Source organism: Terrapene carolina, unplaced genomic scaffold, assembly GCF_002925995.2.
Source record: "Terrapene carolina triunguis isolate 2854851 unplaced genomic scaffold, T_m_triunguis-2.0 Scaffold179, whole genome shotgun sequence".
Lineage (NCBI taxonomy): Eukaryota > Metazoa > Chordata > Testudines > Emydidae > Terrapene > Terrapene triunguis.
In genome coordinates this window covers 9,987,873-10,004,580 of record NW_020664530.1, presented here as the reverse complement: position 1 = coordinate 10,004,580, position 16,708 = coordinate 9,987,873, and the positions used below count along the sequence as shown (strand labels likewise).

Genomic DNA, 16,708 nt, shown 5'->3' with positions numbered 1-16,708 from the left:
GACAAGGTGGGTGCGGTAATATCTTTTATTGGACCAACTTCTGTTAGTGAAAGAGACAAGCTTTCAAGCTCTACAGAGCTCTCCGGTCTCGGTGAAGAAGAGCTCTGTGGATCTCAAAAGCATGTATCTTTCATTAACAGAAATTAGTTCAATGAAAGATATTACTACACCCACCCATTACTGCACCAAATATTCTGGGACCAACAGCTACACAATATTTGAAAATCAAGATATCATAATGCAGAGAGACCAAGCTTATTTTGATGCATCATTGTTTTCATCCTCCACCTTCTTCCCACATCTAAATAAAATAAAAATAATTTGAGGTGGATGACTGATCTCCTTAAATGAGAGAGGTGGTGACAGGACTGAAGTTTAGACTGTTTTGCAGGATGGCCCCTGGGGCTGTTGCTGAAGGCACATAGTACTAATGCATGAATAACAAGGAAAGAATGTGCCATTGGTTCAAATAAGTCTTTAAGGGCTATTATCTTTGCTTTTCATCTTTGGAAGGGCATGAGTCTTCAGATTCAAGAAAGGAAAAACAGTAAGAAAAGCCTTGTAGTTCACATAGGGGATCTGACTGCTAAATTTGTGTTTGGAAATACTCTATGGGGTGTTTAAACAATTATCTGCTTCCATCCTACCAAACGTAGTAGGTCTTCACTAGCAACATTCACTAGCAACGTTAAAGCGCTGCCATGGCAACACTTTAACATGGCTGTGTAGTCGCGACACCAGTGCTATAAAAAAACCACCTCCACGAGGGGAGTAGCTCCCAGCACTGTCTACACTGCCACTTTACAGTGCTGAAACTTGCAGTGCTTGGGGTGGGGTGTGTTTTTTCACACCCCCGAGCAAGAAAGTTGCAGCGCTGTAAAGTGGCAGTGTAGACAAGGCCTTAATCTAACAGTGAAAGGATAACAATGGAGATGGTGCACAAAAAGATTAAAAATCCTCCTTTGTTCAAGTGACAAAGGTGAGTGACAGCATTTAGTAGCTGTGCTCTGTCATGAGCTACTGTACCAACAAGTTGGCTCAACCTGTGTTTCTTTCCTGCACTCCATCAGCCAAACATGGTCAGTGGTTTTTTTATAGAACATGTACAGTAGGCTGTGACTGTGGACACCTTCCTCCCCATGGACTAACCCAGAAGGCAGTTTTGCTATAACTCTGTTTCCTTCCCTGTGCTTTTTGGCAGATGTACTTACATACACGATCTTCAGCACCATGCTTTGAAGTTCACTTTTAATGCTGTTCCCTGTACATCCAAATGCTGGCAACTGTACTCCTTAGCTCAAAGGAAGGTGCTGCCCTTGGTAGAACGAATAGGAAGATTTTAAAAATAACCCTCGCTTTCATCACGGCAGATTCCAAAGGGACATGGCCTCCTTGCAGATAGGATTTCTTGGTTACAATGGTCTAACTTTAGGTTACCAGAAACAGTTTAGTCAGCTCACTATCTTACTGCTGAAGTGAAGAAAGCCTCTGTGTGTTCTTCAGTTGCTTTAGATTGAGGATCCGTGCTTTATTTTAAGATGCATTTTGGTGCCTTGCAAAAATACTGATGTAAGCCAGCCTACAAATCTGCCTTTCAGATTTTACTGATCCATTTTTTAAAAAGTAACTTGCTCTGGGCTTGTATAATTTTACAATGATTGAGTAAGCTACTTTCCTTGTTTCAGTGTTGGTGGAATCTGCAGTAAATTGTATCACTGTTGGTTTTGTTCAGAGAGCAATATATAAACACAGACAATAGTTAGAATGGACTTATTGGGGGTGTTTCTCTTTTTCTTGTCTGTTCAGCTGAAGTGTTATCACAAAAAATATCGATCGGCCACCCGTGATGTCGTTTTCCGCCTGCAGTTTCACACAGGTGCCGTTCAGGGCTATGGTCTGGTATTTGGCAAAGAGGACTTGGACAATGCTAACAAAGGTAGGCTTCCTTCTGTGGGGGGTGTAGTGGGGTGGGGAGGGGATTCATGATTGTGTATACCGGGATATATGTGTGTGTGTGTGTGTCTGTTAATGTATGTTTGTGTTCAAAGTCAGTGTCTTCAACAATGCCTAGTGATATCAGATGCCTCCATTTTGGAAGCTTAATTGGACATTCTACAGGTGCTCATTCAATAGGAAGAAAGGTGTATTCTTAGCTTGTGTGTAGGTGATCAGCACTTCCTGAAAACCAGGCCTCTGTATATCCAAAAATTCAGGAACAAAATCACTAGGCACTTTTAAAAATCCTATCATACTGCTGCTTCCCAAAGTATTACTTTTCTTTTTTGTGTATGTGTATGTGTGTGTGTATGTGTTTCTATCTATCTATCTATCTATCTATCTATCTATCTATCTATCTATCCTTGTTTAGTGGTCAGGATTCTTGTTTTGCTGTTTTTTTTGTTTTTTTTTTTTTTTTTAAGCAATGAAACCACTGCAAATAAAGCACTAGAGCTAGGGTTGTTTTTTGTTTGGCTGGTTTTTTGGGGTTTTTTTGTTTTGTTTCTTTTCTGTGTTCTTGGCTGTTCTGGGAAGTAAACCAAACTCTGACTTCCGCTTTTGTAGTCTTTTACTGAGAATGTGGGGGGAGGGGAGAACCTTGCTGTTTTAGAAGGCAGTTGGGGAAAGAGCAAATACACACATTGTATTTATTCTACAGTAAAATCTTGATTTGTGAATGCTTAGCTACTATTCCCTGGGAAATAAACTTGCTGAGATATTTTGTTGTGTTTTCAGATGACCGCTTCCCTGATTATGGGAAAATTGAATTGGTTTTTTCAGGAACCCCAGAGAAAATCCAAGGTAAGCATTCAATATATAGAATGATCTCTGTTTATTTTGGAAGCTGACAGAATTTAAGTGCAGATAGAAAATTAAATTGCATCCCAGAAGGCTGTAGTGCAGAAAGTGTGGAATGTAGTTTACCTTGGAATATAAGAACTTACTAAAATTATTCTGAATTTACACTAGTGTAACTGTGATCAGAATTCGATTACAAAAATATATTGGAGTGGTTGCTGATAACTATTAGAAAACATATAACATATATAGTATACTATTCTACAGATAGCTATGGCATACATAGCATACATAGATTAAGTGATCACAATGTTCTAAAATCACATACTGCCAAGTATTTAAAATAACACTATTTGAAGAAAAATAATTCCTTCAAAAACCTAATCTAAGCAGTGGTCTATATAAAATGCTACGGGTATTATTCGTTGTTTTCCCAGGTGCCATACATGAACTCATTTAAACAAGTGACAAACTTTGGACCAATTTCAGACCTGTAACCAAATAGAACTTCATTGTCAGTAGAGCTGCTTGTGTTTATACCAGGTCTGAAGTTGGCTCACAAGTTATACCCTGTCTCACTCATGCCCGTCACCCCAGTCGGGGTATGGGCCGCCAACCACAGATCTCCAGAGTCCTTTATCTTGGGCCATTTGCCTGGTTGCAAGAAGGGTAATCGGCTTAGTGGCTTCCTCACGACTTTCACCACCCAGCGTCATGCGTCTTCGAGTTGAAGACCCTTCTTTTTCCAGGGTAAAAGTCTCTGTTATCTCTATTGTTGGCGTTTCTGTAGCAGGTTGATTTTTTATGGGGTGGAGTTGCTAGCCCCACGTCCAACCCTCCTCCTTTATCCTGACTTGGGACAGGCAAATGGCCCCAAAGGACCTCTCTGGTGGAGTTATTATACCCTGTACTCGTCCTCAAATACATTATAATCTAGGATTGTGTCTATAATAATATGGAACTTCCCATATCCAAGATGAAAAAATTATATCATAGAGTTTGTGAACAGTTTACTACTACTATGCATTTATTGCTTTTCCAAAGGTAAATATTGATTCTGCCTGAGATGATGAAAAAGAGTTTTTCAAAATATAGTTCTTTCCATGTGCCATAAATAGTCTTTTCTGTAGTGTTACATATACTGTGTCCTGGAAATCTTTCCCTTGCATTTTTCACCAGTCTAATTGCTTGGAGACTAGTAGTAGTAGCAGCCAATAAAAAGCTGGCTTCTATCCAGTCCAGCGAATGGTTCTGCTTTTGCCTGCTGACAATCCTTATAAGAAAATTCAATTTAATAGCTTCTCAAGCTTAATCTATGCTTTTCCTGGATGGTAAAGATCCTGGTTTGCGTGAAGAGTAGCCAGTCTGTCAGTCTGAAAAAGGATCAAAATCTGTTCATTATTACTTCTGTTTTTCTGGTATCCTAGAGGATGAATCAGATTTGTATTTTCAGCAGGTGCTCAGAGTTAGAACTTATTTCATAGCTGAGTTATCTTAGTGCAAAAAGGGATAGGGAAAAAGTCTCACTGCTCCATTTTTGAAGAGACTCTAATTTTACAGTTTCTCAGTATTTGAGAAATTATTTTAAAAATGGAAAATTCCAGCCCTTCATACAGTTTAATAGTAGAAGGCCCACTTCTCAAACTCAGATGGCAAACATTAGAAACCTAAATCTGCATGTGGGCACCTAAATATCTCTGTAGGCACCTAAAGCCCCAGTCCTGTGTTGTGAGAGCGTGGCTGGACTGTGGCACTCAACACAGAGCCCGGCTGTTTATTGTGCCCTCAGGATCAGGACCTAAATCAGTACTTACTTGTCTATAAATAGTTACTTCGGTGCCTAAATGCAGACTTTTAGTCTCCTCACTTTAGGTACTTATGTTTGAAAAGTGGGCCTAATAATACCACTTATATAACACTTTGCATCTGTAAAGCATTTTACAAATATTAATTAAATGCCCCTTAGAATGCCACCGTAGGGTAGGTCCATAAGGATTGTTCTCCCCTATTCCAGGTGGGAAACTGAGGTAGCAAGTTGCTTATTGTCACAGATTAAGTCAGCATCAGAGCCCAGATTGAAGTCAGGAGTTTTTGATGCTCCTGTCTTGTGCTCATGACACTGGACCACAGCTAAATCCCTCATTGCTATAGGTTCAAATGTATAGATTACATGTTAAGGGTGAAACAAATGTGTGAGTTAACTCCTTGGTTACTGCTGAAAATTCCATGTATGTCTGGCGGGGGACACTTTCTGTGAGGCCAAATCTTTCATTTCACTGACTTCATTGTAATGTTAGTGTGTGGGAACAGCAGCACATCTGTGACCCTGGAGAAAAAACAGCCAAAAGTTTAAGATTGAGAAGTCAACTTTGCCTTTGAGCTGTTGCCTTGTTTTCATTGTAGCGCTGGTGTCATTTATACACACTGTTTGTATTTAATAAAACTACTAAATAAACTTTCTCTGATATCAGAATGATAGTGACCCAACAATAAACATGACCTTACATCATTTCTTCTTTGTGCAGTAGTTGAACTGCTAACTGACAATGGAGATGCTTGTGGTATCATTCTGAGACGTCATTTCAGCTTTGGTCGTACATGGCTACAGAATGTTGCATACCCTCTCATTCAGGAGGGTGGGGTGTGTGTGGATGTGCTATTAAGGCAGGGTTACTCTGTAGTCAGAGGCTCCAGTTAAACTCTGTTTATTCCTACTGTATTGAAACATTAATATAATCTTAGTTTCCATAGTCCATTTCAGTGTGGCTGTTGATCTGTCTTTCCCTGTCATTTCTTCCCACACTTCTGAAGATGGGGTTAATGCATTCACTGAAGCAGCACATTGTCAGAGATGGGTGTATGTGTAGATACAGATGAAAGCAGGAGTACTCCTCCACTTGTCTCTGACCAAGACTTTACCCTTTCAGGATCTGAACACCTGAAGAATGACCATGGAATGATAGTTGACTACAATACCTCAGATCCACTAATCCGCTGGGATTCCTATGAAAACATGAGCCCTGATGGTGAAGGTGAGGAGAGCAAGCTTGTCCCCAGGGTTCTATCACAACAGACCAAGATTAAATTGTTAGCAGCTATAAAATACTTACTGGGATGGGAGGAAGTAGAGCTCCCTTACATGAACCAGTGCAATTCTACCATTGTGGGAGTTGTTGATTGTTATGTCCCTCTCTATCTAGCCACAGTGGCAGCGTGGCTGTAGGGGGAAGAAAGATCTAATGGTTATAGAAATGGTTAGGATTCTTGCTTTGTGAGGAGAAGCACATTTGGGTGTGAGAGAGCTGGTTGGTGTGAATTAGATGGTGGGTAGATGTGCTCTAGAAAGTGGGTTTTTTTATTAATTGTTGTGTAGCAGCACTACTCACCTGGTAGGCTTGGGGGTGGCAGGGTTGCTGCTGACTCAGTTTCCCTCTCTTGGACTCCCTAACACTTTCAACATAGGCTTTCATGTGTTGAAAAACACCCCTTCTTGGGGTCAAAGTTCACAAGGAATCACACAAACTCCCACCCAGCCTTCAAGCTGGCCTACAACTCTTGGTACAACCCTGAGGACTTGTCTACACTACCCGCCGGATCGGCAGGCAGCAATCGATCCAGCGGGCATCGATTTATCACGTCTATATACTAGTATAGTCGCGAAAAATCGACCGCTGAGCGCTCTCCTGTGGACTCCAGTACTCCACCAGAATGAGAAGCGCAAGCGGAGTCGACGGGAGAGCATCAGCTGTCGACTTACCACAGTGAAGACACCGCGGTAAGTAGATCTAAGTATTGTCGACTTCAGCTACACTATTCATGTCGCTGAAGTTGCGTATCTTAGATTGACCCCGTATGGTAGTGTAGACAAGCCCTTAGTCCTGTCCCTGCTGAAGCTTTCCTCTAGCAGACTTGATCTCCACACCCCAGCTTTCCTAGCTGGCTCCTGCTTCCTGTAGGCTTTTGGTTTTATTGCCATCCCAAAAAGCCTGATTTAGCCACATGACCTGCCTGTCATGTGAAAGTGCACATTTTTTCACAATCTGAGTGTGTCACAAGTGGATCCATCTCCCCTTAAAAGGCCAGTCATCCTTTTACAAATAGTTTTGCCACTTTCAATCTCAATATATACCTATAGTCACTACATCTTGTGGCAAATTCACAGATTTCAGTTAAAGCACTAATGCTACATTGCCTGGAACTTTGCAGAAGATATGCAAGACTATAAAGTAAGGGGTGCCCAAGTCAATGGAATACAGACAGGCATTTCCCTTGATACAATTATATGTCTTTAAATTTCCAGTGACCCTCTATTCCATAAGTTATCCTTTCTTCCTATTGGTATTTACAGTGCAGTATGGTCTGGGTGAAAGTAGTGTAAAAGCAGCCATCATGATCTCATTCCCGTTTGCATGGTTCCTTGACTTTGCCTCAGTACATAGCAAAAGAAGTAATTGTTCTTGATTTGTGTATTTCTCATGTGAAAGCTCAGAATGTCACACCTGCGTGCACACACACACAAGCCTGACTCTATTGCAAGTAAAAACATGAGGGGAGCAGATAAGGCCTGAACGAATGCCAACATTTCTGTTTTCACAAAGCTCCCTGAAGAAACAAGGAAGGAGTAAAGCTAGAGCACTATCAGCCAGGATCTGATTCAGCTTGCATCTTTTTTTAATCCTTAAGAATCAGTATTGGGTATAGATTGAGAGAAGCCTTTGTGTGTGTGTAGGGGGGGGGTAAGAGAGATGGGGGTATACAAGAAACTTCAGTTTTCTATACCACGACACAGTTGCACAATGGCACCTCATGATAGTAAGAACTGTTGACTGCGGCTCTCCCATGGGGAACAAGGCAGCAAAAAGGTTGAAAGACTGAAGCAAGGCCATCGCCTCTCCCTCTCCTCAGCACGGTTCCACCAAGCAGGGTGAGTGGAGGCACTGCAGGCAGCCATCTGCTCCATGAGAATGGATGGCGCTCACCGTGTGCGTACATGCACGCGCATACTCCACTCATGTGCAAGGAGCAGCATCAGAAAAGATTGTGCTTTACCTGAGGCAAAATCTCCTCCTTGGTGGTCCAGCACTGTGCTGCTCCCTACATTGGGCCATAGTATAAATGCCTTGACCTAGCCCCAAGCAAGCAGTTGAACTGATTCTGTAAATGACTTTCAGTGTTGCGATCAATGAATGAAAACTCATGCATTCCATTATACTGCAAGAGATACCTATACAGGAAGTTACAGAAAAGCAAAGAAATGACTGTGCAGCCAGAACATTGGAGGGGAAGTAATTCGGATGTAAAGTATATGATACTCATGTCTATATAAGCCTTGTGGGTGGGATATGATCAAGTGGAATAGAATCTGACGTCATGCTATTTGCTGCTGTTAGAAATGCCTTCCACTACTGAATATATTTAGCGTGTAATCGGCTCTATGAGCTAAGATCAAGTGTACTTTAAAAGACTTAGGGAGAGTTCTGCTTTTGTGACAGCAGCTTTCTTTAAAGTCTCTTACATCTGATGTTGTTACAGGTAGCTTTCTTCAGCTAAATTCTTCAGTTCCAATTCAGACTTTTTAGGGCATGGGCTTTTGCCTGCACACATAATTCCCGTTGAAATCAACAGGAGCAATATACGTGGCTAGAGGGCAGTAGATGACCTATATATAGTATGCACTCTAACGCCTCCTCGCTTTTTTGTGCATATTAAGAACTGGGGGGTAATTAATTATGATATCAAACCTGCATGACCATTCACAGATACCGCAAGCTTTGTGAAACTGACAGACTTTGTAACTTTTCAGGTTGCTTTTTTTTAAAAAAAAAAAAAGATTAATTTGAGATTGAAAGAGACCTGTTTTGTTCTTGTTGACACTTTATGCACAGAGGGATTGCACTCCATAGCACTGTGAATGGCTATCCAACTACAGAAGCAGTTTCTCCTCCCTTGGTGTTCACACCTCAACTGCTAGCAGAGCACCTCACCCTCCCTGACTGAACTAACCTCATTATCTCCATACTGATTTATACCTGCCTCTGGAAATTTCCATTACTTGCGTCTGATGAAGTGGGCATTCACCCACGAAAGCTTATCTCCAATACTTCTGTTAGTCTTAAAGGTGCCACAGGACCTTCTGTTGCTTTTTACAGATTCAGACTAACACGGCTACCCCTCTGATAGGGAAACTAAAGTTCAGCGTTTCATTTTAATCGTGGAAAAACACATTTTTATGGTTTTTTTAATCAGAGAATTTTTGGGGGGTTATAACAGAAACCTAGGATCCCTGGTGATTAGTGGAGCAGTGTTTACATATGTCTAGAATGGGAGGAGTCTGCAGACAGCTAGTCCCCCATGGCTGTAGTTCCCTTTCTTTTCTCCTTAAAGGTCTAGAATTTTCAGGTAGTTGGGAAAGGAAGAAGTGATTGAAAAACATTTGAATTTCTTCATCTAGACACTTATTTCTCTTAAGAGCCCTTGATGAGCAAATTTGTATGCTAGACCATGTTAATACACTTCCTCCATAATGGATATACAACTTTAGAAACAACTTCCTCGTCCCTGATTTTGAGTCAGTATCACATTCCCTCATAACTGGGAGGTACCTTTCCTTGGAGTCTTCTACTATAATGGTTCAAAATATGTGACTGAGAACAGTATTTCAATGCAATGATAGAATTCTCGAAGTTGTTTGTGCTGACGTTAGACTGGTAGAGATGGTATCATCTACTGTAAGTTCCTCATTTTGTTCCTGTGGTCTCTACAGGGTTGGGTGTTTATCTTTTCAAACCACGTTTGTTAGGGGAGGAAGGGACCAGCAATGATGATATTGTTAATCATTGTTGCTGTTTTTCAGTTTGAGGACAGCAGCATAGTACAGTAGAGATACTGTTTGTAGATAGCAGCGAGATGACCAAAATTTACTCATTTCTGGAAAAGACAGCAAAATGTCTATAACAGCTTTGCCACTGTACATTGTATAATGCCCACCAGATTGTAGTGTATTCCATTACCTCTGTTATTTTAATGTTCCCACTCCAGGTGAGTACCATGGCAGTTCAGTAACTTACTCCTTCTCAGGCATCTTTTGCAGTTTACTTATCAGTGTTACCCTCATCCACATAAGAATTTCTCTTCTGATTCCTAAGACTTGTTAAACCCTCTTGTGTCTTCTCTCATGCTTAGATTACTCTTTAGGGAAAGGGACTGTTTTTATGCTGTGTTTAAATAGTGCATAACACAATGGGGCCTCAGTCCTGACTGGAGCTTGTAGATGCTACTATAATAGAAAATAATAATAATAATAACAAACCATGATTTGGGATTCCTGGACTATCACCCAGCTTTTTGCCCCTTGAGGCATGCTCTGCAGATTCTTTAGTTCTCGTCTGTCTCCACAACAGCTGTTCTTACCAAAGCAATTTGGGAAATGGTAAGTATTTTCAGCAAAAAAGCTAAAAAGAAATAAACTTTTCTTTCTTTCAAAAAAATTAATGGAAATTTGTCATGCTTTTGAAAAATATAAGCCTCCACTTTTTTCAGTTTTTCATCAAAAATCAGTGAGGAAAATCGTGTTATGAAAAAGGCCATTTTCCATTTTAAAAAAGTTTAGACAGATTATTTGATCAGCTATATTATTTAATGTTTCAACTCTTGATAGTATGCAGGATTATTATATGACACAATATGCATCAGTGCTAACCAGGAGCTTCCAACTTATGCACTGCAAGGAGCAAATGTTTCTCTTGCTAGTGAATGTAGATAACTCTGAGGACAGCCTGGCTGGCAGTTACATATTAGGGTTGTTCAGGAGTGTGCTTTAGTTTGAACAGAGTGACAATCATTCTTGGTTGTATGCTGAGATTGTTCCAGGGATAGAATCACTGCAACAAGTTGTGAATGATCATGTCTGTCATCCGAAGAAGACTGCATGATGCACAGCAAGAGTGCCCAGTACGCTTCCCGCACACACACTGTTTAGTTTAGTAGGCAGCAACGCTAGATAGAAAAAAACCATCATGCCCAGCATCAGAGATCATAATAATGGGCCAAATTAATGCCTGGTACAACTTGGTTGAAAATGGATTTACAGGAGGAATGAATTTAGTCCATTCTTGTTAAATATTTTATCACTTTTAATGTTTCATTTATTTAGTAATCCCTCCACAACCTGACAGTTAGCTAGCAAAAACTGTGGGAGAAAAAGAATACACACTTACACTGTAAATTGTCTTAAAATGACATTTTTTTTAAAACTAAGGAAGCATTGTGCAAGTGTTTCAGCTGGTCAGCAAAGTGTTAGAATCACTTAAATGTTTTTTCCATCTGATCCCTATTGTTTGCTTCATAGTAAGTGACAAACTGTGATGTTTGCCAGCAGTGCCTGAAAATTGGGGAAAGTCTGGCTCACAAAAGAAGTGGCTGTGGAGGCAAAGGGATGTGTACATTCAAGCCAAACTCCTGTAGGGCACAATCAGTCCAAATTGCCATATCTAAAGTGGTGGGTAACAAAATATCTGGCCTATCCCGAGAATAGTCAAATACCCCATATTTAGAAATAGCCAAAAGTTTACAAACTTGCTTGTTCCTTCCTTTTCTTTTTTTGGAAGAAAAACATCTGAGAAGTGTTTCCAGGTAAGCAATAACTGGCTTTCTGGAATGCACCCATGTGACATGATTTGATGGGGGTGTTTGACTTTTATTTGAAATTTTTTCTCCTGTTCAACCCAAAGTAAATAGCTGTTGAATGGGGAGCTGCCCTCTCTCGTAGTTAAACACTTGTTTTCCCAGAGGGCCCCTTCAGTATTGCAAAACTCAAGGGCTGAGACAAAACTGCTTGGCTTTGGTGCCTCGAAAGGAATGCAAATGCCTACCAACAAAAACAGTGGGGTCGGTGCCATTTCTGGTAAGTGAAACTGAAGTATAAATTGGTCGTGATCAAATGAACTCCAACTTTGATTCTTGAACTATATACAAAGTTGTTTAAAAGACAGAGAGCGAGAGATTTGGCAGGCAAGGGAAAAAAAAGTTTATTTTCATTTGAAAAATGATGTACTACAACAATTCCCCTCCATTCCTGTTTGGCAATGATAATAGAAACACGGAATGATTGGATTTATCAAACAAAACACTGCCAACTTGGAGCATTGTCTTTATATCTGCCTTCAATTGTGCCTCTTTCAGAGGAGACTTTTCTCTTTTAGTGTCATGTGTGGATTTTTATTATTATTATTATTGAACAGGAGATTGTCATTAAGTTGAAGATAAGTAAATGGAAGTTGGTTTATTTTGGTCTTCAGTAATGTTGAATGTGAAGATATGATTAAGTGTCTTATTTCCACATGTGCTGTGATGGGCAAACTTTGATCCCCATTTCCCTTTCCCCCTTCAACAGTGTCCATCCATATAATGATAGAAACTTGTGGCTTAAATACTCCTGACACTGTTGTGTATCTATGCATTGTGGAAAGTGTACAAGTTCAGGCTGGCATATCTTAGATCTGTATTTGGATAGTTAGACTGAGATTGTTCCAATCTGTAATCTGCATGTTCCTTGTGATGACTCTCCTTAGAAAAAGAAAGGTTAGTCTCATGGCTAAGCTGTGGACTGGGACTCAGGAAACCTGGGTTCAGCTCCTGGCTCTGTCACAGACATACTGTATCACCCTGGGCAAGTCAATTAGAACCCTGAGGAATATCAGAGGGGTAGCCGTGTTAGTCTGGATCTGTAAAAAGCAACAGAGAGTCCTGTGGCACCTTTAAGACTAACAGATGTATTGGAGCATAAGCTTTCGTGGGTGAATACCCACTTCGTCAAACACATGTGAAGTGGGTATTCACCCACGAAAGCTTATGCTCCAATACGTCTGTTAGTCTATAAGGTGCCACAGGACTCTTTGTTGCTTTCAATTAGAAGCAGATTTTTAAGTGCTTAGCACCCACAACTGGGGCCAGATTTTCAGAACTCCTGAACTCCTAATGCTTTTGGCTTGATTTTCAAATGTGTACAATAACATTTTTTGTCTTCTGCCCTTTGTCTGTCTATTTAGATTATTAAGTTTGTCTATTACCATGCATACATTTTACACCGAGCACAATGAGACCCTGATCTTGGTTGGGGCATCTAATTGCTGTCTGACTTAACAATTTATCAGGAAGAGGAAAACTACAAATGGGAAATTTAAAAAAAGAATTAAAAGATAACGAATAAGAAAAAAAAATGCTTTTGGAATATCTTTTATAAGTAGAAATACATGGATTCAGCGCTACTATGGAAAAAAAGTTGTTTGGTTTTAAAACCATTTGTTTGCTCTGGATTTTTTCCCCCACCCCTAAGTCACCAATTGAAATCAGTCCCTGGTTGGTAATAGGCAAAAGATGTTGTTTTCCAAAGGGTGTATTCACACCTTCTCCACACCCGCAGAGGAATGTCTTCATTAACTAGAGCTGGGCAAATTTTTTCAGCTAAAACCTATGGTGAAAAATGCAGAATCAGCAACACTGAAGCATTTAACAAATTTGTGTCTGTTTTGCTGAATTGTTCATTTAAAAAAAATTCCAAAAAGTCAAAACATTTTGTTTCAGTCTTTCCTAAATGAAATGTTTTGATTTTTTTCTTTTGTGGTTTGAAACAACTTTTCATTTAGAAATTTCCTGCAATTTTATTAAACAGTTTAAAAAAAACCCCAAAATGCTGAAAATGTAACCATTACATGGGACCCACCATGTTTAGTTTTTCCTTTTTGGTTAGCTGAAAATGTTGTAAAAGTTTGGTTTCGGTTTGACCACAACAATTTTTTTTAATTGCCAGCAAACAGAAAAATCTGTTATTCGTTACTTTTAACAGCATCAATTTAGAGATTGATGTCCAAATTGACATCTCCCACCTAGGGACAGGAGAATGCCATAGAGCAGGGGTAAGCAACCTATGGCATGCATGCCACCGCTGATTTTAAGTGGCACTCTCACTGCCCGGGTCCTGGTCACCGGTCCGGGAGGGTCTGCATTTTAATTTAATTTTAAATGAAGCTTCTTAAACATTTTAAAACCCTTATTTACTTTACATACAACAATAGTTTAGTTATATATTATAGACTTATAGAAAGAGATCTTCTAAAAATGTTAAAATGTATTAGTGGCACGTGAAACCTTAAATTAGAGTGAATAAATGAAGACTCGGCAGACCACTTCTGAAAGGTTGCCGACCCCTGCCATAGAGAGAGGCTCTTCTTTATCCCATTACATTAAACACAGTGGGGGCCAAACTCTACAGAGCTACCCCAGTACAGCTTCCATGGGGTTCTTGGAGGGAGAGCCAATGATAGGTGCCTTTTCCCCATTAAGAGCTATCTGAGCGGCTTTCCCACTGCTTGTTGTTTGTTGTGGAAGTGGACAGGACAATCCAACCTATGTTTGGTTCAGCAGAATATTTAAAACCAAGCAGAAGGAGCAACCTAGTTGAATAGATGCTTGATTGTGCCATATACTTTGGACACACTGCTCAACAGCAGATCACTTGCATAACAGTATTACTGCTGTAACAGTGCCAGATCTTGAACATATAAGTATGGATTGTGCAGATTAAAACTGTCTTGTGGGTGCTTGAACTTTGGCACTTAGTTTTCTATAAATTTCAAAGAAATGGTGGGGAAAGGCCAACAAAGAGAAGTAATCAGCTTGTTTCGTTTTCCCTCTTTCTCCATCCCTCTCTGAATGTATGCACTGTGCTCTCCTTTGCATACTGCTTCTTAGTGTGCTCACCACTTCTAGAGGTGGTGCTGGTGGGAATAGAGAATATCATCAATCATGAGGGAATTTGAACAAGAGAAACCGGTTACAACACTTCTTAGATGAAAGTACATGACAATCCCAGAAACACTAGTACAAGTAGGGTTAAAATTAGGGAAGGTTTAAACAGTTAGTTTAAAAAAATACTCCACGAAATCAGAACACATCTGGCCCAAATGCCTTTTTCCCAACTAACTGAACCTTTAAGGGATAAGCTCGGTTTGACTGAGTATCCCTATTTTAGAGCTACTACTGCCCAGTCCCCATCACAAACCAACCTTGCTATTTATGTTTTCCATTTTGCTCATTTCCCCTCTTCTCTGTCCATCTCCATAACTCCCAAAGAGTCCTCCCAACTTTTGATCTCACTAGAGGGCTTTGACTAGTTTCTTTACTGAGCCCCAAGCTGCGACTCCATTTATATTGTTATGGTGGGAGTCCCCAGGTGGTGCTGTTAGACATAGAATTACACATTCTTTTCTCTTAGTGTGCAAGAAGGTTTTGATGGTTGGCAAGACATGCTGAGGAATTAGTTTTCGGTTTCTTGTGCTTAACTGCAGGGGAGAGGGAGCTGTCGGAGTTGTAGGAGTTTGCTGTCTGCCTTGGACACTGATTAGTGTCCATTCTTGAGGCACAGCCTCTCCTTGGGATCTGGGCACTGATGCTGGCTGAGATTGCTGGAAGACTGGATTGCCCTGCATGCATTTCGGCCATCTCATTTCAGGACTGTGAACAAAGCAGGCTCCATATCACTGATTTCTCTTCTCCTGGGAAACCAATCTAAAAAGCCCATGACATCTGCTACTGCACAGCAGAGGGGCGATGCTGGTGTAAAAACAGGACCATGGTGTCATCAGTGGGGTCAACAATATTTTCCATGTTTGCATGTTTCCATGCTTGCAAGTGATGTGTAATGCAGTTACAACACCTCTGACTGGCAAACCTCAGATCATGTGAGATTTATAACAGAGCAACCTGCCCACTTGATCCCAGCAGAGAAACAATCAGACTTGCTGGGGAACATCAATGTTAAAGTAAAGAGTTTTTGGCAAGGGGTAGGGAGCAGAGTCAAAGATATCAGGGAGTAGGAGTCTGAGAGGAGGCCCAGTTGGAGTTTGAAGAGAGGAAAGAAAAGCCTCCTGTCAGAGGCCATGGAAAGAGAGCTGGGGGTCAGAGTTTAAGAAATATGAAGAACTCTTAAACATTCTTTTATACACAAAAGGTACAAGGCCTTACAAACATATATATAAAAAAAAGGAAAGTTACATAACATTTTGGGCCTACAACTATCCTGATAGTGTCCTGTCTAATAAATAGAATTGTGAATCTGAGCTTCAGTTATTTTTCATTTTTAACAAAGTGACTCACACAAGGCCCAGTTGCACCGTGGAATGGAAACACAGGAAGCAGGCACTAAGAAACAAAAGGCTCTTCTTGAAAGGCTGTCTGGCAAGCGTCTACTCTCAGCACCAATTCTCTTTAGAGAACTGTAGAGACTAATAACATAATGATATTTTCCCACTTCACTTGCATGAATTTACTAAGTCCTGTTAATAATAGAGTGGAATATATTAATAAGCCTCCTGAGTGCCACAATTCAGACTTCAGTGTCTCATTTTTTAAGGCAGACCCATTACTAGATAATTAGTCCTGCTACTTGTGCAGGGGACTGGACTAGATGACCTCTCGAGGTCCCTTCCACTTTTATGATTCTATGATTACACTGGACAGTCTATACAGAATACATCCTAGAGATCTATGAATGCCTCATATTAACACTCTATGTCACAACCATTTCTAGGATTAAGGATTATTTAAAGTAAACACCTGTAGACCATCAGATTTTAAGGTCCTTATAGCTAGCCACAGTGGAAAAATGTCCATATTAATACTATTAGCCCTATCCGCAGCCTTTGAGCTAATCAACCATCGGATTCTGTTTGTTTGTCAATGAGGCCTTGCTTTGGCAAGTGGAGTGGCACTAAACTGAGTCCATTCAGTTGTCATGGATAAATCCAAAAGGGTCATCATGGGCTCCTCCACCTTCACCCTCACTCCAACAGCTCTCACTTGTGGAGTCCTAAATGTGCTCCATCCTGTTTGGGAGCTGATGTAAAGCTCTTTGAAG

The 16,708-nt window shown here is 40.4% G+C and overlaps 1 protein-coding gene across 3 annotated transcripts in view; it reads left to right on the top strand.

Annotated features, from left to right (window-relative positions):
- LOC112107989 (tensin-3-like) overlaps positions 1 to 16,708 on the top strand; it is a 163,888-nt gene that overhangs the window by 30,268 nt on the left and 116,912 nt on the right. For all 3 annotated transcript variants that reach the window (XM_026654018.2, XM_026654017.2, XM_026654016.2), the window contains 3 exons: positions 1,807 to 1,936; positions 2,734 to 2,799; positions 5,724 to 5,828. In XM_026654018.2, the coding sequence (XP_026509803.1) occupies positions 1,807 to 1,936; positions 2,734 to 2,799; positions 5,724 to 5,828 (301 nt within the window). The remainder of the gene's footprint in view (positions 1 to 1,806; positions 1,937 to 2,733; positions 2,800 to 5,723; positions 5,829 to 16,708) is intronic.